At 43.5% G+C, this 27,105-nt stretch overlaps 1 protein-coding gene and 1 non-coding gene across 3 annotated transcripts; both read right to left on the bottom strand.

Moving 5' to 3' along the window:
• Positions 1-780: 780 nt before the first annotated feature.
• zgc:65895 (uncharacterized protein LOC393546 homolog) lies at positions 781-21,840 on the bottom strand. 2 transcript variants are annotated; one of them, XM_034547867.1, is made up of 3 exons: positions 19,159-21,840; positions 3,498-3,549; positions 781-2,009 (listed from the first exon to the last, which is right to left on the bottom strand). In XM_034547867.1, the coding sequence occupies exons 1-3, from the start codon at positions 21,111-21,113 to the stop codon at positions 1,740-1,742; spliced, it is 2,277 nt and encodes a 758-aa protein (XP_034403758.1). In that variant the 5' UTR covers positions 21,114-21,840; the 3' UTR covers positions 781-1,739. The 2 variants fall into 2 exon arrangements, with proteins under 2 accessions (XP_034403758.1, XP_034403768.1); XM_034547877.1 differs by lacking the exon at positions 19,159-21,840 and adding an exon at positions 3,906-4,360.
• A 3,181-nt stretch (positions 21,841-25,021) lies between these two features.
• On the bottom strand, positions 25,022-25,094 carry trnam-cau. Its single transcript has one exon. It is a non-coding gene; the product is annotated as a tRNA-Met (tRNA).
• Positions 25,095-27,105: the final 2,011 nt, after the last annotated feature.

The following is a 27,105-nucleotide window of genomic DNA, read 5'->3' as shown; positions in this document are numbered from 1 at the left end:
TGCTTTTAACTGGGATAACTGAGATTTCTGTGGGTGAACTGGGAGGCGGTGAGGGCAAACTACATGTTTGCAGCGATTTAATGATTTAAATCCAGAGTTGGTGGTTTCTAAATAGAGACAAGTCATATTATTTATTATCAAATTAAACTTCTACGTACATATGTCTGTGACTAAAACAAACGCGACATTGTTGAAAAAGAGTCCAGTTGTTTTTACAGTTTTGTTTTCATTTTTTATTTGAGGTGCAACTGTCTAGTGCAATTGTAACGTCACATTTGTGATGGGCTGAGGAACATGCACGAAACATCAACATCCTTCCGCTAGGCATTTTTCTTTTCACTTTTTCCCCCGCCAATTGTCTCGTTATTGTGTTCAGCGCTCCAGTTGCACAACGAGCAACTCAAAAACACTCGGCTGTACAAAAAAAAAGACACGAAAAGAAGAAACCATCGTCATTCATGAAAAATAAACAATATCGCACGTTCCCCAAAACGGTAAAACAGTCCAGATAGTTTGAAGTTAAGTGATGTCGGCAGAGAGTTCACAGACAGTACGAGAGGCAGACAGCATCCTGGTGTTGAGGTCAATACGCCTCGCGTGTTGCCGCCCTGAGTAATGACACCACCGGTAGTTCAACACCTGGCAAAACCATAGATATATATATATATATATATATATATATATATATATATGTACATGTATATACATATTTCGAATAAAACAACCCAAAAAAAGCGTGTATATATGTATCTATGGTTAGGAACCAGGCACTTGGCAGAGTTTAATTGGAATTTCTTTTAATCTGTACAAACCTAGAAACACACGTCCTGCTTGTTTTTTCCTTTCCATCAATAATTTTTTTTACACATCAATCGGACATTAAATTACATCAACAAGAGCGGAAACATAAAACAGACAAAATACACAAACCTTTCCCTAGAAAGAGAAGAAAAAAAACTTTGATTCCCTGCATAAATGTTTAATGCTCCATCAAGAACGGGGAGGGTGCGCTGAGGGTGGGGAGGGCGACGAGAACCTCCAAGAGAACAAAGAGTTCTTCAAGTGAACGACGAGGCACAGCTAATATATCTATCTATCTATGATAGATAGATATCTAAATATATTTCATAATTCTTTTCAAGCCCCTCTTAACCCAGAACATCAAGACGATGCATCATCGTCTTCAGATGAAGAAAGAAAAGGTGACTCTTGACTCCCATTCCAGATGGGTCGTGCAAATCGTTCGTGTTTCGTCCGCTGTTTTAAGTCGTTTGAAAAAAAAGTGCATGGAGAAAAAGAATAAAAAACTAGATGAAGAAGAAAAGAAAGAAAGTCAGGTGTGTGCTGACGGGACAGTGCTGGGTTGAGAAAGGGAGCAAAGACAATGGCACACTTTCCACAGGTCACATGGCGAGGGATTAGACTCCTCCCCCCCTCCACTGGACGATGCTCTGTCCTCCCTCATCGTCACCGCGATGAAGATGCCGATTGTCTGAAGCAGGTCATAAGCGTGGACACACACACACACACACGCACGCACTCGTCGGTGCACCTCCGAAGTCTTTTAAGTTAAATTAAATGTGCAACAAAAGAAAAGTTTGTCCTCCGGTTGGAAGTGTGCACTCCTCGAGACGGTGGCATAGGTCTTGATGCTAGAGTCAGTTCACAGTATGGCAAGACTCCTTCCTCCTCCTCCTTCCATCCTTCCTCAGGGGGCTCTCCAGAGTGCAGTTTCTGTGTTACGCAGACGTGCCGGAGCTCTGTGTGGGAGGGAGGACTTGTGCGGTCCCGGCTGGGACCGGGACCGGAGGCTGGGCAGCGCCGGTCGGGGAGCCGCCGGTCTGGACCTGCGCCTGGAACTGAGCCATCTGCTCGGGGCTGGCCAGGTTCTTGAGCAGGTTGTTCTCCTGCTCCAGTTGGGTGTTGCGTTCGATCAGCTCTTTGATCTGCTCCTTCAGCACCTCCACCTCTTCGCGCACGGCGTACATGAGGTGGCTCTTTACCAGGTCCTGAGGACGCAGACAGAAAGAGCCACACGGTTACACACGTTCATGTTCCAGACCACAAACTCCTCGCTACACGACAAAGATGACGGATAGTCAATAAACGTGATCAGGAGATTCTTCTGCAAATATTTTGATGCGTTTTTACACTTTTTTGGGTCATTTTAAAGGCTGAATAAAATGACGATCTATTAATCATTTGTCAATTATCTGACCAACATGTAGCAACTCTGTGGATAATCGTTTAATCACTTCAGACGTATTGTGGTTACAGTTTCACAACTGAGTTTTTCTGTGTTTCGGATCACCAGGTTTTGGACGAAGAAAATGTAAAAAAAAATGTCACTTAAGTCTTTGAGGAATTATAATTGGTATAAATTAATAGAAAAAGAATCTATCAATAATTAAAATAGTGTATCTCCTTTCTTTGGATTTTTTTCATGTATTGGCTTGTCTACATTTTCATTTACTCGCTCTCTATAAATAAATAAATAAATACACACACACACTATTATCTTACTTTTTTTTTTTTAAAACACTGACTGAGTCAAATGGACTGAGAAACATGCTGTTGGGGGGGGGGGGAAACCTGTGAAGCAGCAGAGTGCAACCGGAACTTTAACATCGTATATCACTTCGCAGTCTTCACACAATGGGAATTCCTCAGAAAAAGGTGGATCATTACAAGGAGAAAGTTGCATAATGCTGCACAATGCACTCCCATGACACTGCTCCGTGTGCGGTGCCAGCCTGCTGAAGGAGGATTTGCCTTTAATCATCTGAGCGTCCCCTCTGTGGACCCGCCCCTCCTCCTCCTCCTCCTCCTCCTCCTCCTCCTCCTCCCTGCCCTGGTACGCAGGAAGAGAACAAAATGTTCCTGCACCGGAGTGGGAGGAGCCAATCACCGGCAGAGCTATTTATACTGAGCTGCGGGGAGGCTGCTGCTTGCCTAGCAACACTGGGCAAGGGGGCGGGGGGAGAGGGCGAGGGACTACGTATGTATATGAGGGGATAGCGTGTGAACCTTCGCCCGGCCCACATCAAGTAGCCAGCAAGCCGGAGGTCATCGGTCTAAATTGTGACAGAGCAGGAAACTCCTGTTGCCGTTCATTTAGAAACCAGCAGGTGCATTTATGCCTGAAATTATATATATATATATATATATATATATATATATATATATATATATATATATATATATATATATATATATATATATATATATATATATATATATATATATTGGGTTTGCATCTGCAGCTGGATTTTGTCGTTAGAAAAAACATAAAAGCAGCATCATGCTTCTCATTCATTCCTCCACATGCCTAATGTCACCCTGATATTTCCCATCTGTACAAAAGCCACAACATTAACTTAAACATATTCTCTAATGATACATATAACAGACGGGGAGGCGACGGCGCTGCAGCGCTCCGCTTACATAACACCAGACGGGCCTATTTACAAACACTGTGCGGGGAACGAGATGCTCACCATTGCTTGTTCAATCTTGTTGTCGATGGCCACCACACTTGCACCGGAGGAGCTGGAGGACGGAGAAGAGAAATATGTTGGTTATAAAGCGCACACATGATGTCGGATTAGATGAAGCTGCCTCCATCCGGCGTTTCTTGTGCTGCAAACATTATAAACGAATAAAGCCCGGGGCGTCACATTATGACGCCGTCATGACGGAAAACAAAACACGCCATAATTATAAACAGCAGGAAGAGGAGACTCTTAATTTAGAGTCTGCAACAAAGCAAATGGAGGTCGAGAAAAAAAAAAAAAAAAAAGCTCCGATGGCGGAGGATCAATGAGGCAACGTTTCAGGCACGAAATGAAGTCATCGATCCTCCGCGCGTCGCCGTGAGATGGTGCGATAATGCGCAGTGACATTACCTATTGTCAACCCTGACTGACGCGCGCTCCTTCCCGAGCACGGAGGACAGAAACGATATGGAGAAATTCCTCAGTTGACAAACGCCAAGATCCATCGCCACTGTGTAACATTGGGAATTCATGCTATCCAGCCCATCAAAACCCCCGAAGGCGAATCCTCCGCTGCTCAAACTGGAAGCCCAGCGGTATAAAAGTAGAAAAATAGCGCATTATTGTGGGGCAGTGGGGTGACGGAGGAAAAGGGGGGGGGGGGAGGCGGGTGTCTGCTCTCCGGGCGATGGCAGAGAGCTCGCAGCCGGGACGGAGAACACAAAGACTGAGCGGGCGGGCTGCAGCTCCGCGCGCCGCGGCTCCCTCTCCGGGTAATGCATGCAGGAAAAACAGCGCCAGCGGCCGCGTGATTGGCGCAGACGCCGGCTAATCAGCATAATGCATGCGGGGAGCGCGCGCTCGGATTGGTCGGGGAGGGGCCTATCGCAGCAACGTCACCCCTCTACCTGCTGCACCGTCCCCTATAAAAAGCTCCGCATCCACCCAGCAGACGGAGGAGCAGACGACCTCCGCTTCTAAATGAGCACGCAGCAATTCAACAGCGGACATTTTGGTTTTTTTTTTTTTTTAGCGTCCGTTGTGTGCCCTAGACGTGTGCTGCCGTGTTCGTTTCACGCTTAAATGTGGACTGCAGGTGATGGGACACCTTTGACTGAGACGGTGTCTCCACCTGTCGGTTATAGCGCATGTATTAAGGGATGACACGTGATGACACCAGTGGTTTATAAAAGTAGCCAAAAGCAATACTTGAGTACAAGTAAAGATAACGTACTGCAAAATGACTCCAGTAAAAGTGAAAGTCACCTATGAGAACACTAATTCAATTCAATTCAGTTTATTTTGTATAGCCCAATATCACAAATTAGCCTCAGAGGGCTTTACAATCTGTACACATACGACATCCCTGTCCCAGGACCTCACATCGGATCAGGAAAAACTCCTCTCCACTACTTGGGTAAAAGTCTTAAAGTATCTGATATTTACTGTACTTAATTTTCTGATATTAAATGTACTCAAGTATTGAAAGTAAATGTACAGGTAAATGCTGTTAATAGAAAAGCAAAGGGTCAACATTTTTGAGAATTATGAAGTTTATTCTTTTAAGTGCTGCGGCCACCATGACCAAGGAGAAGGAGTTGTGTTGAAAATAATTGGGTTGGCTGTGATGCATCTACTATGAACATATCATAAATCTCCAAAAAGCAATATGACACTATGAAGGAGTTGTAACAGTGCGTTTATAAGGATGCTCATTCCGACTAAAGGATGTAGAGGAAAAATGCAGAATACTGTGTTCAGCAAAAGATATCAACTTGATGCATCAGGTCAGTGTTTTGAGAAAGGACACCTGCCTTATAAACTCCTCTGGGTCTGATCTGAACACAACAGGCAAAGGGTTTGCTCAAGCTGAATCTGCAGTTGGGCGACTGCTACCGTCATAACTCAATCTGATCATCCACAAAATGACTCAAATATCAAAACATGATCTAAAGTAACAACCCAGTCATTACTGGAAACTGACAAATGTCCTGTTCATCTTCAAAAGAACCTTTTGGGCTGCAGACTAGTCCTGCGATGCTAAAGTAGCAGGTGCTTCCATCATGAAATCAGTCATCTACTCATGTAGCCGCTGTAGTCAATTTTGTAGCGAGTAACGAAGGTTTCAGGGGAAATGTATCAAAGTATCAGTTTACTTTGCAAAATGTAGTGAAGTAAAAGTCAACAGAAATATAAATAGTAAAGTACAGATATCCAAAATAAAATTATTTCCACTTCGTTACTGTATACCACTGGATGACACACAGAAGACGTCACTGTAATATCAGAGGACATAATCCATTGTTTTCACCGACTTGTAAATAAACATTTGAGAACAACAGAAGAAAAGAGACGCACAGCAGCTCCATTGTCTTCTTTACATCAGTTTAATCGTGCGAGGGGGGAACACGCTGTTCTTTACAATAAAACAGCACGGCCCCTCCAGTTTGTTTTGGCACCGTCACAAACGGTTCAGGAGAAGTTTGGTTTCTGTATTTCTGTCATGCGACAGAATACTGAAAGCAAACGATTTTGATAATACAAGTCGTTGTTCAGCTGCTCAAATGTGAGCTTAAACCGCTCATCTATGTTTATATTGTTGTAAATGGATGTAAAATACATCGCTTTGGACTCCAGACTGTGACGGACACTTTCTTTACAATCTTCAGTTTATAGCATGAACGATCAATTAATCAAATAAAAGAAAAAAGAATATATATATATATATATATATATATATATATATATATATATATATATATATACACACACACACACACACACACACACACACACACACATACAGTATATAAATATACATACACACATACAGTATATACATATATATATATTGTTGTTAACAACCAATATAATGTTCTAACCACACAAACTCTGAGATTGAGACAAAGTGGTGTGATAAAAAAATTACTAATAATGAGTAAGTTTGCACAATAGAGTAATAAAATATGAAACGTGATGTATAAAAACATCCAAATATGTTCAAATTGACGATGATATAAAACAGCAGATCCTCTTATTTTTGTCCTTTAACTAATTCGTCAATAGATAATCTTTCTAGCACTAGAAGGAATGTAATCGATAAGAATATTTCCCTGTGAAAAGTTTACAATGTCAGATAATCAATTATATTAGCAAAAACAGTCAAATAAACTGGTTCCGGCATCTTAAAACGTGAATATTTGGTGGATTCCTTAATGTTATGGGATATTAAACTGAATAGCTTTGGATTTATAACTAATAACAGGAACAGCTGCGGCCCTAATGTAAGGAATCGTGGTGTTATTGATTAGTCGTGCCATCTGTTGTAATATTATACATTAATGAAGAACATGACACTTTAATTAGACAAAAGCAGATTTTTTGGGGGGATTTAATCACGTGGGTGGGGTGGGGGTGTTGGAATTACTCGAGCCGCAGATCAATATGAACTATTGCACACTAATGTGATTTCATGGTGCGACGGTGTGGACGGACATCGTCACCGTGGATACGCACAGTTTGGATTAACGGCACGCAAAGAAAAGGAAGATCATTCAGTGTTCTGTGTGCTATTCCTCTCACACATTTTAATGGAATCAGTTCGAGCTGACTGACTCTTGCTCCTTCACACCTTTCACTGACTTCGACCGAGCTTCGAGCGGCCACTGAATCAAGTTAAGTTAGTGGAAGTGTGTCAACGTGGGAGTCGCTCTGGGGCTCAGAAACGTGGACAAAACCTGCTTATATGTTGGTATTTTAGGGCTTTAACGGTCAAGGGGACTTAGTAATATTAGAGAAATGGAAAACCTTTGTTCTTCTTTTTCTTTCTTCCAAAAAAGGAGCAGTCACATGTATGTTATGTGAGATAAATAAGTGTTGGAGGGGAATATTAAAACTGTAGGAAAGATGTGTTTTTGTGGGTTGTAGATTGTTCTTGTTGGACAGGCTGCATGGATATTGGTTTATTGGAGAGTGAAGTCTATTCGTGGCATGATAACTGAGCAAAGGGAAGTAAATATGGGCCGAATGGATCAATTGAGGAACTGGAACAGGGCGCTTATCTCTGGCAGTTGAGATTGGAGGGAAAAACTCAACTGACAGCAGACCAGACAAAGTCTTGGTCCACGTTGCAGTGGATGGATATCAGCCGGCCTCGCACACAGTCGAGTGTAACAACATACATGTGCAGGAGGAAGAACATCGTGTCCTCAAACGCATCGACCGCCCTTCAGGGCTGCTGAGCGGGAGTATTGTGCACGCTGAGGTGATGCGCCTTGAAGCAGCTAGAGGTACCACATGTGCGGGTCGGTTAAGCCTCGTGGATAAAGGCTCTCGACGAGAACACAGAAAATATCCAATCAACCGGACACCACCACAACAATCAGACAGATACACCAACACAAAGCCCCTGGTTTAATCCCCAGGCTGCTTCGCTGGACCTGACACCCCCCCCCCCCCGACGACACCGCCGACCAACGTGACAACACTACAGCCATCGTTACCTCTTCAGATGCTTCTCCAGCTCCCAGAAGAGCAGCTTCAGGGCCATGGTGTCCCTGCCCTGCGCTCCTCTTGCCCCGGCCAGCCCCTTCTCTCTCATTGATGCTCTCAGGCTTAGAAACACACTCCGACCAAAGCAGTGGGACCCCCCCCCTCCCACCCCCAACTGCCCCTAACGAGAAACCCCTCCCAAAACAGACACCACCACTGCACCTCCTCTGTCCTCCTGACCTGCGACCCGTTGGACCCCCGACCTCCTGCTCCCTTTAGCTGTTGGAGATTAACATAAGGGAGCCCGACGAACAATGGAGGACGGGGATGGGAGAGTGCGAGTGTGTGTGCGAGTGTGTATGTATAACGGGAGCGTGAATCTCCCTTACGGAGCCTGAATCACACAAACACTCAGGCGATTGGATGCACGGTCAGGGGAGATATGTGGGTGGGTTGTGATGTCACTGCAGAAGGAGTCATGTCACCCCCCCTTCTGTTATATAAACTGTCAGATTACGCTGATCCGACCAATAGGATGAGTTACTTTTGACCACACACCCCGCTAGCGCGCCAACAGACGCCTGCAAGCCCCTCCCATTGGTCTGCAACATCCTGCGTGATGGAGATGGACGCCCTAATCTGAACCTCCTTGTATCGGTTTATAGTGACGAGTGGGTGCAACCTCCCTTAAATTGCCTGAATGTAACAGCAAACATCCACTTCTTGCATCCCTCACGTTTCCTCAGACTGTGCCCCTCCTCAAGTTATCTCAAGGAGAATGTGTATGTTGACCCGAGCATGTCTTCAGCCGTCCTGTCACTGCTCATCGGTGGATGCACACTCGACACACACACACACACACACAGACACACTCACAGTATGGGTCTCAATTTGGAGCATTGCTCACATGTACCTCCATGTTGGCAATAAAATAAATTACAGTCTGAACAAAGGACGATCAAAACAAGACGGCTAGCTCGACGGTACAAAACGCATCAATGCCGGATCTCAACCGTAAAAAAAGAGAACAAAGGGAGGAGGCAACCGCGATCGAAGATGGTGCGCAGTTGTGGGGACCACAAAATGGCGGCGAGGGGTGTGCGGGGTGAGTTTGTTTTAGCACAATGCATGAAGTGAATGTATTAACCTCATTAGGTGAAGGTCATATCTTTCCTTTCCTCCACTGTACGGGTCGCTAATCCGAGTAACTGCCGAGGGGCCAGAAAGCAACCGGAGAGTGGTTATAAAGCAATAAAATGACACTCAAAGCATTTTTTTGTTTTTTGAAAAAAAAAGGTGCCGTCGTTGACTACTCGCTACTTGAAAACAAGTCTTTACATTGTGTGCTTGCCGATAGTACACGCATGCCCGCTCGGAACGAAAGGCTCATAGTTCATCTGAGGGGAGCGTTTCACCGATGCGGAGACAGTCGACTTTCAGCCAATCGCCGACGGCGCAACGGACTCAGCTCAGCCAATGGTGAGAGACCGTGACATCACGGATGGGATGCTTTTGTGCGTGGCATGTGCAAAGAGGTGACCCATATATTACCTAACCACTATGTTAAAGCGTAATGTATACTTAAACTTCACATGGGAGATGTAGAACACAAATATGACAGTATTATTACACTACCACTACTTCTCCTTAGTTTAAGTCTTAAATGCCAAATAAAATATTCCTTATTGGGTAGGATACCATGTTGATGTTCCACTAAGCTATTATGAGTTAGGTAATGAGCTCTCCACTGTGCCGAACTGTGGATAAAACAATTAACAGGCCTTCAACAAAACACAGATCCACAAAATAGCTTTCTACTCAAGACAACCACAATAATCACCTTCCACTTTCTTTAAAAACGCACATCTGAACAGAAAAGAAAAGCGTGGTGGTTCATATCTCCACCACACCCTGTGGAGCTTACATAAGGGTGGATGGTGCAGCCACGGTGTGGCAGCAGACGACGTGGATGTGCAGGAGCTAAGAAAACGACACATGGAGCTTGCATCGGCCACATCGTTAAAAAATACAAAAGTTTCATCGCAAAACAAGGAGTGAACTATATTTGGTACTCGTAGCTCCAAGAAATGCTAAATTCCCGTATCTTCGAAAACCACACGACCATCTTGACGAGGTGAGAGCATAAGGAGGCAGAGGAGGAGATATCTTGGGAGCTCCAGTGGCTAAATGTTCCAGAAAAGTGTTGAATCAACACAGCCAACAGAAATCTAAAAGCCTACCTGTGTATTTGCTGTACATACCCTCGAAGGCATCCCCCCACCACAGCCCTTTCTTTATCCACATATTCACAAAAGGCACCCAGCTGAGTGTAAGTAACACTTCCGCCTCACTTTATTGTGCAGTTGGAGTGAAAGCAGAGCTTGGCCTTCACGCAGGCTGCTGTGTGTGGTCTTGAAAAGGATCCAACTCTTCCATAACTGTAAGTTAAATGGAAATGTAAAAAGGGATCGATAGCAGAGGGTATTATAAAGCAATTAGGGGGGGTGATTATAGCGGATGATGTCAGACACTGTCATACTTTTTATTTGTCTCCTCAAATGTTTCACTGCTTCTCCTCCTGTACCCCCTTTCATTTTGTATCCGTCTGCATGCCGCTCCGCGATTCGCCAGCCACCTTCCGCATCGCTTGTCCTCAAGCCGCTGGGAGACGAGAGCTTGCGTGTGTCCCATTTGTGTGCGCGGCTACGTTTGCAAACTGGCGGGATCCGGTTTTCGGAGGCTGGCATTTTACACAGAGGAGAACCAAGGCCGACAGCAAGATCAACCCCTGGTGCACGCACGCACACAGACAGACGCTGAAGCGAAGGAAGTGTGTTTTGTATCTCCCAAATTTAGAAAGAAATAGTGACAATTACATAATCAAACAGGGACCTGCAGCATATAATCATTTCACTGCTCTCGAGGTTTAATTCATCAGCGGGCAACGCGCACAGAAGCAGCAAAATACAACCTTCTGCTCGTCTGCAACTGGGGATAATCTTCGTTGCCTAAACAGACAAAACAAAGAGCAGGAACACCCCAAAACTCAACCGTCTCTCACGGCATCGCAGGGCTTCGGGGCAGCGACTCTTTGCAGCGGAAGGGAAATCGGTCTCTGCCATGCCTTACATAAGCAGCCTGTGTGGCATACGGAGCTCCAACATCTCCACTAGTTCAGTGGCCCTGCAGACGAGCCTCGTTCTCGTGACGGACGAGCTATCGACACCCTCACACATTGCTCGCCCACTATGAAGTGGACGAGAGGTAAAAAAACACTGGGAGTTTATTCACCTTCTACAAGCATCATGGAGATGATGTCAGGAGGAGACGCTGAGAAATTGCTTATTTAAGATATTCAGTTTAACATCACAATATATAAGCTGGAATCACAGATAGAAAAGTGACTTAAACAATAATTCAATAATTGACTATTCTTTTCTTCTGTCGACCGACTCATAGATCAGTAGATTTATCATTAATTTTCTGGCATGTTTGCCCCCACAAACAAACTGCAGGAAGGAAATTGAGAAGAATGTATAGGGCTGGGCGATAATTCATATATCAACTGTATCAAACATCAAGTATATATATATATATATATATATATATATATAAAAAAGATCTGGCTAAAATCAGAACAGATATCATCTTTCCTCCTGCTTCCATCATTTCTGTCTACAAACTAGCAGGAAGGCTCTCTGCATGCATGTGTGTGTTTGTAAAAGCTTTGTATGCACACACAAAAATAAAATCTGGCTCTGTGTGACAAATTTCACGCATAAAATTGGGATTCCACAGCACCCCCCCCCCCCCCCCCCCCCTCCCTCTCTAATCCATGCATTTAAATAAAGATTCCACAATCAAATATTACACAACACTGCCAACAGTAAAAATGGCACGACCCCCAGTCTGCATGGCGTCTGTTTAAAAGCTCCATGTCAATGTAAACAGTCAGAAGGCTCACTGTCGGTGGTTAACCGCGAGGATCTTCTCAGCGGCGGTTGAGAAACTTTTGCTCGAGGCTCTCCGCAGCGTGCCGGCATCACGCGGTGGTCCGAGTGTGTTTTCACACGGGGACGGGTCCACAGAATTATTACTCCTCTTTACCAGGAAGTGTCACTTTCAGTGAGGGGTTCACGTTTTTCCTTAACAGGTAGTCGAGAGGTCATCTTATTGTGGATGAGTTTGACATTTTTCTATAAAAAAAAGAAACGAAAGAAAGAAGAAAACCCTGAAAGTAACTGGAAGGGAAAGGCCCTATAAAAGGTGAGCTATAACTTGTAGACATTTTAGACAGATTATGGAGACTGTTTTTCTCTGGCCTGGAGCAAAACACTTTCCCTTTGCTGAACTTGACCGCAAGAACTTAGGTGTAATGGACCGTAGTTGATCTGGAGGTTTCTTTTGACAAATGTGAAAGAAAGAAAAATCTTTACCAAAAAAAGAAAGTCCACTCTACGTATATTTCTTTCAGAAGTCAACTTGAAATATTAAACAACAGACGTGGCTTAATGAAAACCAAGTAACCATCTCTCGTCTTGCACGTCATTCATTGGAAACATGTAAAATAGAGATATTTCAGTATCAAACGCAAAGAAATTCACTACAAGATCTGCATTTTAAAGCAGAAATGATGCAGTCAAAAATAAACAAAGTGGCACCTTGCACCTTGCAGTCTTTCAGTGGCAGGTGACCTATGCTCAGGACTCTATTCAAACCAAAATATTAAGACTACATCAACAAAACAAATGTACAAATTATTGAAGCAAACATTATAAACAATATCTTATGTATAAAACAGCACGCATAATAAATATTACACATTAACAAAAAACTAAACTAAAAAAGTAAACAGAGTTAACCTATTTGGTTTAGGTGATGTTTGGAACAAGGTTATTAATCACTGATCTGAAAAGTTGTCCATCAGTGTGAATGTTCAGTTATAGGATCAGAAATATCACGTCTCTGCTGTTCTGGGATTTCTTATGTGAGAAAATCCAGCAAGAGAAAAATGCCGAGAGAGAAAGAAGACAACAAAACGCATCGCCTCTCCTCCCCTTTGCTCATATTTTTCCCTCAGTGTAAACACAAGGAGGAATTAAAAACACGGCGGCATCTCACACACACACACACACACACACACACACACACACACACACACACACACACACACACACACACACACACACACACACACACACACACACACACACACACACACACACACACACACACACACACACACACACACACACACACACACACACACACACACACACACACACACACACACACACACACACACACACACACACACACACACACACACACACAATGAAGTCAGACCACTAACATGCAAAACCAGCTCTTTAGGCTTCAACTGCTTATTATTTTTTTTTTATTATCATCAATTCCTCTTACGCAATTAATAGATAATTAGTCCAAGAGGACATTTTCAAATTCAATTTACTATTAATATATATTTTTTTAAAGCAGCAGTTGAGGAAGTGAAACAAAGGCATTTTTGTGGCATATTTGCCCATAAAAAAAATACATAAATGGTTATCAGTGTTGATGTGCTGATCTATGCTGATCTATGATTTGTTTCAGCTCTACCATGGGTTTTTCGAAGCAACAAAAATACCACAAATAAAAAGAAAAAAAGAGTAATTTGGTATTAAAACAATCTGCCTCATAAAGCAAGTACTAGTGGATTATAATATAATGGGAACTAGAGAGCTATAAATCAAATGCATTCACTTAATGGGTGTGTATTCAGAATGAGACATTTCATATGATCTAATAAAAGTCACAATTGCCTAGAAATCCTTTAACATACATATAACTATATATACACACACATCAACTTGTCCATGGGAGGAGTGAATCAGCATCCCTAAAATAAGCACAGTGCCAGTGTTTCTAACCCTGCCAAAGGATATCATATAAATCCCTGTAGGATTCTGTCAGATATTAAACATCCATGTCTGATAGAAAACACGGAGGAGATCTAAACGCACTCAGTTCTTTGTGAATCATACATTGCGTGCAGGAAAGACCTTTCCACTGAGCTGCCAGCTACATTTTTAGGTCAGTGATTCTCAAAGCATGTTAGGGTTATACCAACAACTGTTGAGCAGCCGGGGAGGATTTATGAAGCGATACTGCCCCCTTGTGGGGTGACAGCCGAACAACTACATGAGAGAGAACGACGACAGACGGTTGAGTTTAAATCTCTATTGAAGCGTGATTTCAACATGTCATCCCTCATTAAAAGACAAACTGCTTCACTACCCTCAGGTGGGATTTACTGCTCTTGACACCCATGAGATTACAACTAAGAAATAAGAAGCAGAGATTTCACTAAGCTGCTGTCTGACCTCTAATTATAAAAGATCCACCAACAGATATGACAACACAATTAAAAACAAACCAAGATTGCAAAACCCTCGACAAAGAACGCATCATATATATATATATATATATATATATATATATATATATATATATATATATATGCACGCTTGATGTGCTAAATGCAAGCCGTTTGGCTGCACAAAGACAGAGCGTTTCTATAGCAGCACATCTGTTTCTTGCCCGTGTTAAACTACCTGGGGTTCACAATCATGCTGCCGTCTGATAAAAAGAAAAGAAAAACACCAGCAGATGTGCTTGTGGAGAAGTCTTTCGATATTCGATATCATAGAGGTTCAATTTGAATATGTTACAATAGTCTATAACCTTAATAATATAAAATGTAAGACACATTTTAGGGGAAATCATGCAGCAAAGTCTTAGGCTTTAATGAAGACATTTGTTGAGAAAGGCCAACATGTACTTTACAAGTATATTTATAGTTATCTCTTCCCTTTAAAACGACCCATAATTTTCTATATTAATAATCGTCCCCCCCCCCCCCAATATTGAAATGATATTCCTTTAGGATAAACATGGGTTTTGTACAGGTAGGTACCTGGATAAAGACATTGGAGTTTATCTGATCAACAGGTAAGTGTAGAATAAGATAGTAGATACACAAAAATATATCGCTGAGGGATGTGGTCCTAATTATGCAATTAGTGTGGTTCTAATTATGCTATTAGGACACATCATTTCATTTTGTGAAGTTAGGTTTGAAATATGTAAAAGGTTGCAGTTAAACCAACAAAATATCACTGAACTATGATCTATAAAGCTGGATTGCAAAGGCAGTCCACTGATGCTTGTAATGTTTAAGTTGATGCGTCTCATATTATTGTTGCCTTTGTTACGCTGATTAGTCATGAACGAGTGTACAAACAATGCAGCTAATGTTGGGGCGCGTTCACCAGAGCAATGGTTCACAAAAACGTTTTGAAGTTGGGCATTGCTCACTGCTCCGTTTCATGTTCATACCACAAGTCAGAATAATGAACATTTAAAGTCGAGAGCTTCTCTTGGAAACCCCCGGAAAGAAGCGAGGATTGTTCTCGAAGTCAAAACATCACAACCTGAACTTCTCTCAGTAGCTCCATGAATCCATATTTGGTCCGAGCTGCCGGGAGTTCCTTCTCTCTACCTTGTTAAAGCTCTTTTATGGCTGGAGAGCAAACTGAAAACAGGCTTGTCAATATTAACATCACATGTCAAAGCCGGTATGACTGCAGTGCCTAACAGGCAGGTTATTATCATGAAAACTCTTTCAGTCACATGCTGACGTTAAAAACACATAAAAGACATCTTGGAATGACACAGAATATGTGACTGTAATGTCTTCAATTATGAGGAAGAAACGCCTAGAAATTACAATCATCCGAGAGACCAAACTAACTTCTTATTTTTTAGAAGATCAACTCTCATCTTACCAGCAAGAAACCAAAGAAGAGGAAGCTTGAACGATTAACACTTAAAAAAAAAAAGGAATATCAGAAAGTAATCTAAACATTTAGCCTCTTAAAAACAGCCGATTTTGCTACGCCAGGCTCAAACACTCTCTCGCACATCTGTTGAGACGGTTAGAGGCGCTCTGGACTGACTTATCACTTCACTTTGTATTCAGGCTGTAAACTCGTGCCTCTTAAAACGCTGCTGCACATGTTTACTTCATTAAAGAAGTGGTACTACACTGAAAAAAAGACAAGGTCAATATAAAACTGATAGCGGTGTGTGCAGAACGAAAAAATAATCAAGAAAGATTGCACCTCTAACTTTTATGGCTCCAAAAGGATGAAGTCAGACGGATGGATTACCCTAATAAATCTCACTGAATGTACTATGACACTCAAGCAAATAACTATTCGTAGACTAAAAATGTATCTTGGAATGGTTAATTATCCCGTAATAATGCCTCGAACAAGAGTGCAATATATTCAGGTATTATTTGGATTATTCTTGCTAAAACATGCTGCATGAGAAGAAAGATGCAGACTGCTCACAAAAGCAGTGCTTTGTGATAGTTACAATCGATTTCTGCATCAAAACAACGTGCAGAGTTTTGCTTGAGAAGTGAAACGGCTCTTCAGCTAATAAACTCGGTTTAAAGAGGACTATTTTTTTGTTTTACAGTACATCTTTTGCTCCTAGCTGTCCTCACAGTTGCAAAACTGTGGTGAGCAATACATGAATGCATTCTCTGAAACCTGTATAAAAAGTGAAGAGAGAGATAGCACACAGACAACAGGTGTATAATTAACTGGAAGTGTGTGCGTGAAAGTCACAAGTGTTTTCCTTCAACAGTGAAGAGATGCTGGCAGCGGTCCAAAAGTCAAATTATACCGGCACCGGCCTACGGGCTGGATTTCCACCTGAGGATGCACGAGGAGCCGGAGAAAGCCCGATTAATATCACCGTCCTCTGTGCACTTTCACTGACAGAGAGGGAAACAGGCAGCAAAGCAGGTGAAAAGGCACAAGCGGAAAAGCCTGCAAAACACAGACACGGCCAGCAGCCTCACAACACCACTTTATGAGTCACGCACAGCGCTGTGCTGGGTCACGCGCCGTCAAAGTCAGGGAAGCTGCAACGTGATGCTCTTAAAAGAGCCAAACTGGACTCTTGACAACAAGAATTTACAACTAAAATTGAGAATGAAAGCAGCCGATTTGTGCTCTTGGTACAACGACATTCCTAATCGTTGTTATGCAAGTAACTTATGTATAAAAAAAGCTCAGCCTTCCCATAAGAGCTGCACAGGGGTGACCCAAATTAGAGCAACTATTTTCTTAGGTCTCAGATTTTATTTTCTCCATTCTAAATGATTGCAAACTGCATATTTTGGGGTTTTCTCATGTCACCTTGCAATATGTATTACAAATAAATCTGTAGTGTCAACAAAAGCCCTTTGTTTCAATCTATCGGTGAGATTCAAAGATGGTGATAATTTGTAAATGTATTTGTTTATGCCTGTGGTTGTTTAAAAAAGGTAGAAAGATAAACAGAATGTCTCTGCAGAGGCCTTCTGTCACATGCAGGTGCTGTTCTTGTCAATTGTGAGCTCATTCTGGCTGCTTACCCGTTCATACAAACTGTTGCTCACTGTCATTAGTAAACACGGTGTAAATGAGTCATTATTCGGGGAACAACCTGTAAACTTCCTCGTGGAAAGAGAGTGGACGCTAGCGAGGAGGAAACACTGCATGTGTGCAGGGAAAGGAGAGCGATATTTCAAGAGTGTGTGAAAGAGAAGACGAAAAAGGGTAGAGGATAACAGCCGAGATGGTGCAAGGTGTCAAAGAGAGATAGAGAGAGAATATGAGCGAGTGAAAGAGAGACAAAGAGAGACAACACAAACAAAGCCGACACACTTAGACAGTGGCCGATTCAGGTCAAGAAAATGGGTCGAAAACGGAAACACACTCACGGAGACCATGCATAAGACAGTCCAGACGGGCTGCCACGAATTGTTGACAAAAGCCTCCACAAAGAATACAGTCCCGGTGCGTCTGCAGCCGGCTACGTCAAAACTTAACCAGTAGTTGTTGCACCCTGTGTCTCTCCGTTCCTCGAGCTGACAATACATAAACAACCAAGCTCACCAATGAACTGCTGTGCCGATAATTAAATTAGAGGAATGTTTACTGGTTCGCACAGAAACTGTTGTTTTAATCATGGAACTCCTCATTCATTCATATTTAAATTTATATACATTATGATATATACACAATATTGAAAAAGATGTTTTGTATTTCAGTAATGGGAGCTTGGGTGAGGCTGACAGGCCTCAGTCAAACTCCCTCCATACCCTTCAGGCATTATTGTTGTACTCACAACATGAAACTCCTGCTAAACCAGAACAGTAGAGAGGTAACACTAGACTGCTGCCACAACAGTGCTCCATCTCTCTGCAGGGAGAGTTTATCAGATTCATGCAACACAACTCTCGACAGTCTCTACAACACGGACTAACACTCTGTCTTCAAATGGGACACGGGAGTTTGTTTCCCGGGCAACCATGCGTTATTATAAAGTACCTGCACGTGCAATAACCGCTTTTGAGCAGCAGAAATAACAGCAACATAGGATTGAGTAACTATACACATAAATAAACCACTGCACAGTTCCCTGGGGTTGGTACAAATCAACAGATCCAGTGTCTAATAAAAGACTAAACCTGAGGGGAGATGGGGGGAAGGGAGACGCAAATACTGAACGAGAAAGGAAGGACAGTGAGAGGCAGTGCAACAGGGAAAATGCAGCCTTGCAAAGAGTCCTGAGCTGATAGAGTGATGGTAGGGGGTCTATTTACTGCTGAGTCACCAGCAGCCTCCACTGCTTCTACTCCAGCCACTGATGTTTTTACAATAGCATGCCCAGTGAGTCGTTTTTCAACCAGCGTCATCTGTAGGCTGACAGAGTGACCCTCAGGAGACGGGGGATCTGAATGAAACTTAGCAAAACCAGCTGCAGCATGTTGTTACGAGGAGAGCAGAAAGGTTAGGGTGGTGGATAAAAATCCTTTATCAGTATTATCACTATAAATCAGACTTTGTACATCATGCGTGGCTGTTTCAATGATGTGGAAAATATATTTCACTGCACATTTTGCCTTTCAATACACTGTAAAATAAAGTATTTGTGAGGTGATGTCACAATGACAAGCAAGCTGAACTCCAATGTTTACTTAAAAACATTCATTTGCAAAGCAAACTTTACATTAGAATAAAGAGCTTTGGCCGCACAGGCTGTGCATTCTCACCTGTCCTCCTCTCCTTCAGCATGCTGAGTCCTGAGGCCTGCAGCAGCAGCAGCAGCAACCATGAAGGCACTGGCCTCAGCTGACATCCCCATGTGGGCCATGCCGGCCTCTGCACCCCCCTCTCTACCTGCTGTCATCCCTAGCCTGGGTAAACCCAGCAGGCCTTTGTGCTGGAGCAGAAGCTTCTGGGCATCCTCCAGCTGGGATGTTCTTATGGAGCTCCCTCCTCCAGGGACCTGAGTGAGGGTTGCACCCAGGGTGAGGAGAGGCTGGAGGTCAGCTTGCAGTGCAGTCAAAGGCATATAGTGGGTTGCATGGGTGAGCGCTCCCGGGAATCTAGCAGTGGAGGGTGGCTGGACTTGTGGCTGTGGTTGATTTGGGAGGGTATGTGGCTGTCCAACAAATGATGCCTGGGCAGATGGGGCTACCAGACCTTGATGGGTCAGCTGCTGAGTAAAGCTGATCGGTGGCTGTGACGCGCCCCCTGGAACCGGTGATATGGACATTCCTGTTGTAACATGCGGCAGCGGAGGCTGGACCTGGGTCTGGAAGGGAGCAGTCGGCTGGATAAAGTCTGGCTGTCGGACACCTCCCGGAGCTATGACCCCTGCATGGAACTGGGATGCAGGGTAACCTCCCTGGGGATCCACAGAATAGGGCAACTGCTGGGGTATTAGAGGGGGAGGCTGATTTATACCAGTCTGTGGTGTTGCTGTAGGGAGGGTGACAGAAGCCACTGGTTGCTGCATGTGGGCCCCACCAACAACCTCTTGGGGGGAAACATAGGTCAGAGGAGTGGTTTGGGCCAGCCCCTGAGGTGGGCTCTGCATGGCTTGTGGACTATTGAAGTCCTGGCTCGGCTGCTGGTAGGGCTGAAGTGTGTGTGGTGGCTGTACAGCAGGAATGCCCTGACTAATCAGAGTGTTACCTGAATCAGTCTCTACAGCCACTTCTACACCTTTTGGTGCCTCAATTGTAGTTTGATGTGGAACCTCCTTTTCATAATAATCTGTACATGTCCATCTTCCTTTGCGGAATGGCTCAGAGTTAGTGTCTAGTTTGACTACCCTAAAACGAGAGCCAGTAGCAGTCTGTGTGTGCTGAGTTTGAGTGTTGAGGGCTGGCCCACTCACAATAGTGTTGTCAAAACCTGCAGGCCCAGAAGAAGGAACTGCAGCAGCAGACACATTAGAAACAATCACATTGCCTTGAAGCTGTTGATCAGTGGGTGTCCCACCGACAACAGGGGCTGACGGTTGGGTTGTCCCACCTGCAGGTTTACTGTTATCCAACATTGATGGCCTCTGGGACAGAGATGGGCTGGAGCTACCCACGGGAGCAATGGGAAGAGCTGGCACGGAGGGCTCGCCTCCTCCAAGGCTATCAGAGTGATGATGGTGAGGCTGGCTGTGTTGCTGAGGATAATAATGATGGTGCATGGTCCCATTTACCATCGAGGTGGGCTGCTGAGACCCCTGCGGGATGGAATGAGGGTGCAGGGGCTCGTTAGGCGACACAATTCCAGGTGTGTCTACCCCGTGAAGACTGTTGAGAGTCTCATCAGAGGAGCTTCTCTCTGGCACACCAGTGTCCGTGGCCCTGAACACGGACACATCCAGCATATCGGAGGAGGAGAGGTCTTCTGTGTGTGACTCATCCATGTCATCATAGCTCTCAGTGTCATCTGCTAAACTGTTGTTGCCGCTCACGTTGACCTGAGCCGAGGTGACGCTTGTTATCTGAAAGCCACTCTTTTTCTTCACCTGAGCGCCAGCCACCTGGGACTGGGGCTGGTGGTGGAGTCCGGGAGAACTGGATCCAGCCTGGGTGGGATTGTCATCGATCGCGTTGGCTCCATTGGAGGCCGGCGCCCCGCTGCTGCCTCTCCTGTAGTGGAAAGCCGTTTTCCGACTCCCGGTCCCGGGCGGGTCTGCGGAAAAGTCCTGGTTGTGCATCTTCACCTCAACGAGTTCCTAAAGGCCGATAAGTGGCTGCCTTCTAGCTGAAACAGACGCTAGCTAGCAGGGTCAGCTGCAGTGCCGCGTTACTAACGAGCCATAAGTGAGAAGTCAGATCATTTACGTCCTTTAAAAACCAAACCCAACGTCCCTGGATGCAGTTACCCCAAAACACGAGCTCATAAACGACGTGGCTCTTCCTCCCGGACGCGTTACCCCGCTTCAGATAGATACAAGCACTGTATTTAACGACTCAAATTAAATAAACAAAGAAGCTGTCGGTTAGCTAGAAGCTAAGTCACCGCAGCGATTAGCCGCGCGCTCTTCCACAACTTCGTGTGTCTCTTCGCTATCAGTGACGTGTGCTTTGCAGGTGTCAGTGTCACAATTACATACACGTGTAAAGGTATAGCCGAGGATGGTTTAAATGTACTCAGGTGGTCTTCAAAGTGAACGCGAAGGAGTCTTAGCTGGCCAGTGTGTGTCGCAGGAAATCAGTCGTCGCATCAATTTCTCTCCCGGGACATCGAGTATCCTTTTTATTCTTCAATAAAACAAAAATAATCCCGACGAGGACTAAACTCCGTCTGTCGTCAACAGACAGCGGTGTCTAAATGATACCCGTCTTTGGTGAAAAGCGTCCGCTAAGTCCATCTCGAGGCGTCTCACTGTGTTTGCTGTCTCATTGCCCGGTGAGCAGCTACGACCTGTCAGTCTCAGAGGAGGGAGGAGGAATGCAAACACTGCGATTACGCATGCGCGTCTCCGCCCATTTCGTCATACTGGTGCAACGTTCAGGCTCGGTTTTTTAATCGGAATGTACGGAATAGAGACTTTACTTTTCATTTCTTTTAGCGATTTAATCTGTTATTAATCTTTTTTTATTATTTTGATAGTTTTAACATTAACAAATGGGGAGTTTAATGTAGGAATTATCAATTGAACAAAAATATCCGTGGTAATACCGTCTGTTTTTCAATATTTACAAAGCAAATGAAGGCAGCAATAAGGCAAAATGGAAAAAATGCAACATAATATTGCATCAAAACAAACAAAAAGCATTGAGCTGTCAATAAGAACAATATTTCTATGAAAAAATTAAATAATTCTCTGCATTTATGAGAAAATCAGTTGTTCATAGTTCATACAACGTTGTGAACGATGAAGCCTCAATGACCACCAACGTTAATCACGGAGTTCCACAAGGTTCTGTGCTTGGACCAATTTTATTTACCATATATATGCTTCCTTTGGGCAATATTATCAGGAAACACTGCATAAACTTTCATTGCTATGCAGACGATACTCAATTATATCTATCAATCAAACCAGAGGAGACCAACCAGCTCGCTAAAATTCAAGAATGTCTTAAAGACATAAAAACATGGATGACCTGCAACTTCCTGATGTTAAACTCAGACAAAACTGAAGTTATTTTAGTGGGCCATGAACACCTCAGAGATCAATTATCTGGTGATGTGGTTTCTGTAGATGGCATTGCCCTGGCATCCAACACCACTGTAAAGAATCTCGGCGTTATCTTTGACCAGGGCTTGTCCTTTAACTCCGACGTTAAGCAAATCTCAAGGATTGCATTTTTTCATCTACGTAACATTTCAAAAATCGGGCACATCTTGTCTCAAAAAGATGCAGAAAAGCTGGTTCACACGTTTCTTACTTCCAGACTAGATTACTGCAACTCCTTATTATCAGGCTGCTCTAATAAGTCTCTTAAGTCCCTCCAGTTGATCCAGAATGCTGCAGCTCGTGTACTCACAAAAACTAAGAAAAGAGATCACATTACTCCTGTATTAGCTGCTCTGCACTGGCTCCCTGTAAAATCAAGAATCACATTTCAAATTCTTCTCCTCACCTACAAAGCCTTGATTGGTGATGCAACATCATATCTTAAGGAGCTTGTAGTACCATATTACCCCACTAGAGAGCTGCGCTCACTAAATGCGGGGCTACTTGTGGTTCCCAGAGTCCTAAAAAGTAGGATGGGAGCAAGAGCCTTCAGTTATCAAGCTCCATTTTATGGAACCAGCTTCCACTTTCAGTCTGGGAGGCAGACACAGTCACCTCATTCAAGAATAGACTTAAGACTTTCCTGTTTGATAGTTTCATGTAATGTGTTTATGTAACTTTGTAAATGCTGTTCATTCTGTACACTTGTACAGAATGAACAGCATCAACTATTGCATCTGTCCATCCGGGGAGAGGGATCCTCCTCTGTTGCTCTCCTGAAGGTTTCTTCCCTTTTTTCCCTGTGAAAGGTTATTTTTGGGGAGTTTTTCCTGATTCGATGTGAGGTCCTGGGACAGGGATGTCGTATGTGTACAGATTGTAAAGCCCTCTGAGGCAAATTTGTAATTTGTGATATTGGGCTATACAAAATAAACTGAATTGAATTGAAATACAAGAGAACAACTCAACACTCTTGGCAAAAAAATGTAATAGTCATGGGGATTGCCTTTATTATTACTCCAACACTATTCAAATAGCCTTTGTGGATGCTGAGATACAACATGTTTAGTTTGGGAATGTTATTTCAAGCAGAAACCTAAAGAATAGGTTGGTTTTCAAAAGGAAACGTGAGGGTCACATTTGCAACCTTCATATCATGAGAATGATGCATTGGCAGGCAAAACAGTAACTGACCTCAGATAATTCAAGGCAAAGATATCTCAAAACAAATGCCCAATGTGAGGGTCGAACTCACAATCTTCAGATTATGAGACTAACGCGCTGCCTACTGCACCAATCAGGCAGATGTTGCAACATATGTTCACTATTAAAGGCTTTACTTTCTTTTTATTAACAAAAAATATAATTTAAGATCTATCTTTTTTACAAAACAGCCAACTGCCTTTCCCAATGTGGGATTCAAACTTAAGACCTATATATCATGATATTTATCAATTGAAGGGCTGAAGAAACCCTGGCAAAAACGTGTGCATGACCTCGGTTAATTCAAGGCAAAGGTGTCTCAAAACAAATGCCCAGTGTGAAGGTCGAACTCACGACCTTCAGATTATGAGACTGACGCGCTGCCTACTGCGCCAACGAGGCAGATGTTCCAAAATATGTTCACTATTGAAGGCTTTACGTTCTTTTTATTAACAAAAAACAAAATTTGCGATTTACCTTTTTTACAAAACAGCCTACTGCCTTCCCCTATGTGGGAGTCGAACTTAAGACCTATGTATCATGATATTGATCAATTGAAGAGCTGAAGAAACCCTGGCAAATACTTGTGCATGATCTCGGTTAATTCAAGGCAAAGGTGTCTCAAAACAAATGCCCAGTGTGAGAGTCAAACTCACGACCTTCAGATTATGAGACTGAAGCGCTGCATACTGCGACAACGAGGCACACAACTCACAGTACGCTTATGATTGAAGGCTATACGTTTTTATTATTAACAATAAACAAAATTTGCGATTTACCTTTTTTACAAAACAGCCTACTGCCATGCCCTATGTGGGAGGTGAAATTAAGACCTATATATCATGATATTGATCAATTGAAGGGCTGAAGAAAGCCTGGCAAATACTTGTGCATGACCTCGGTTAAATCAAGGCAAAGGTGTCTCAAAACAAATGCCCAGTGTGAGGGTCGAACTCACAACCTTCAGATTATGAGACTGACGCACTGCCTACTACGCCAATGAGGCAGATGTTCCAACATATGTTCACTATTGAAGGCTGTACGTTCTTTTTATTAACAATAAATATAATTTAAGATTTATCTTTTCTACAAAACAGCCAACTGCCTTTCCCTATGTGGGATTCAAATTTAAGACCTATATATCATGATATTTATCAATTGAACGGCTGAAGAAACCCTGGTAAATAATTGTGAATGACCTCGGTTAATTCAAGGCAAAGGTGTCTCAAAACAAATGCCCAGTGTGAGGGTCGAACTCACGACCTTCAGATTATGAGACTGACGCGCTGCCTACTGCGCCAACGAGGCAGATGTTCCAACATATGTTCACATTCGAAGGCTTCACGTTCTTTTTATTAACAAAAAATATAATTTAAGATTTATCTTTTCTACAAAACAGCCAACTGCCTTTCCCTATGTGGGATTCAAATTTAAGACCTATATATCATGATATTGATCAATTGAAGGGCTGAAGAAAGCCTGGCAAATACTTGTGCATGACCTTCGTTAAATCAAGGCAAAGGTGTCTCAAAACAAATGCCCAGTGTGAGGGTCGAACTCACGACCTCCAGATTATGAGACTGACGCGCTGCCTACTGCGCCAACGAGGCACAAAACTCAGAGTACGCTTATGATTGAAGGCTATACGTTTTTATTATTAACAATAAACAAAATTTGCGATTTACCTTTTTTACAAAACAGCCTAGTACCTTCCCCTAAGTGGGAATCAAACTTAAGACCTATATAACGCATCGCTCTCTCTCTTCCGGTAAGCGTATTGCATCACTTCCGGTTGCCAGCTTAGCAGCTTGCGATGTTTTCTTCTCCCCCTCCCGCTCCCTCTTGCTCAGAGTGTCTCATGTATAGCTATTCCTCTGCCTCTCTTAATGATAACGGTACATGCAACAAGTGTAGTTCATTTGCTAGGTTGGAGGCAGTTCTAAGTGGGTTAGATGCACGGCTCCGCACCATCGAAGCTCAGACAGTTACGCTAGTTAGCTCGCCACCCCCCATAGCCGGCGCGGGGCCTTTAGCTTTAGCCTCTGTTAGCTGTCCCCCGGCAGCCCCCGAGCAGCCGGATGGCTGGGTGACTGTTCGAAGGGGTTTTAAGTCTAAACAGAAGCCCACTGAGCACCGCCAACCTCTTCACGTTTCGAACCAGTTTTCCCCACTCAGCGACGCACCCGCTGAGAAACCCACTCTGGTTATAGGTAGCTCCATAGTCAGAAACGTGAAGATAGGGAAGCCAGGGACCAAAGTCATATGCATCCCGGGGGCCAGAGCGGGCGACATTGAATCTTGTTTAAAACTGCTGGCTAAAGATGAGCGTAGTTACAGTAAGATTATAATACACGCCGGCGGTAATGACTCCCGACTGCGGCGGTCGGAGGTCACTAAAATTAATGTGGAATCGGTGTGTACTTATGCCAAGACAATGTCAGACACCGTAGTTTTCTCTGGCCCTCTCCCCAATCTGATCAATGATGACATGTATAGCCGCATGTCGTCGTTCAACCGCTGGTTGTCCAGGTGGTGCCCAGCAAACAATGTGGGCTACATAGATAACTGGCAGACTTTCTGGGGAAAGCCTGATCTGATGAGTCGAGACGGCATTCATCCCACTTGGGATGGAGCACGTCTCATTTCTGCGAACATGGCGAAGTTGATTAGCGGACTTAATCCATGACCCAGAGTTCAGATCAGGAAGCAGAAGCAGAGTTGTAGTCTTCCACCCTTCTCTGCACTTCCATTCGAGCAGTTACCCACCCTTAACCTTAACTCTATAAAGACTGTGTCTGTCCCACGGCCACTTAAATTAATTAAATCAAAAGTAACCAGAAGAGGAGTCATACAAAATAACCTCATAAAGGTTAACATCACTACTGCCACAGTGCAACAAAAGAAGAGAATTAAATGTGGACTCCTAAATATTAGATCTCTGTCATCTAAAGCTGTATTAGTAAATTATTTAATATCAGACAATCACATTGATTTATTGTGTCTTACTGAAACCTGGCTGAGGCATGAAGAATATGTCAACCTAAATGAATCAACTCCTCCAAGTCATATTAATACTCACATTCCTCGAGGCACCGGCCGAGGAGGTGGAGTAGCAGCCATCTTTGACTCAAGCCTATTAATGAATCCTAAACCTAAACTAAACTACAACTCATTTGAAAGCCTTGTTCTTAGTCTTTCACATCCAACCTGTAAAACATTACAGCCAATTCTATTTGTTATACTGTACCGGCCACCAGGTCCATATTCAGAATTTATATCTGAATTTTCTGAGTGTTTATCAAGTTTAGTCCTTAAAACT

This window comes from Cyclopterus lumpus, chromosome 2, assembly GCF_009769545.1.
Source record: "Cyclopterus lumpus isolate fCycLum1 chromosome 2, fCycLum1.pri, whole genome shotgun sequence".
In the NCBI taxonomy this organism is placed as follows: domain Eukaryota; kingdom Metazoa; phylum Chordata; class Actinopteri; order Perciformes; family Cyclopteridae; genus Cyclopterus; species Cyclopterus lumpus.
The sequence above is the reverse complement of the archived record's forward strand: the minus strand, read 5'-3'. Positions and strand labels throughout refer to the sequence as shown.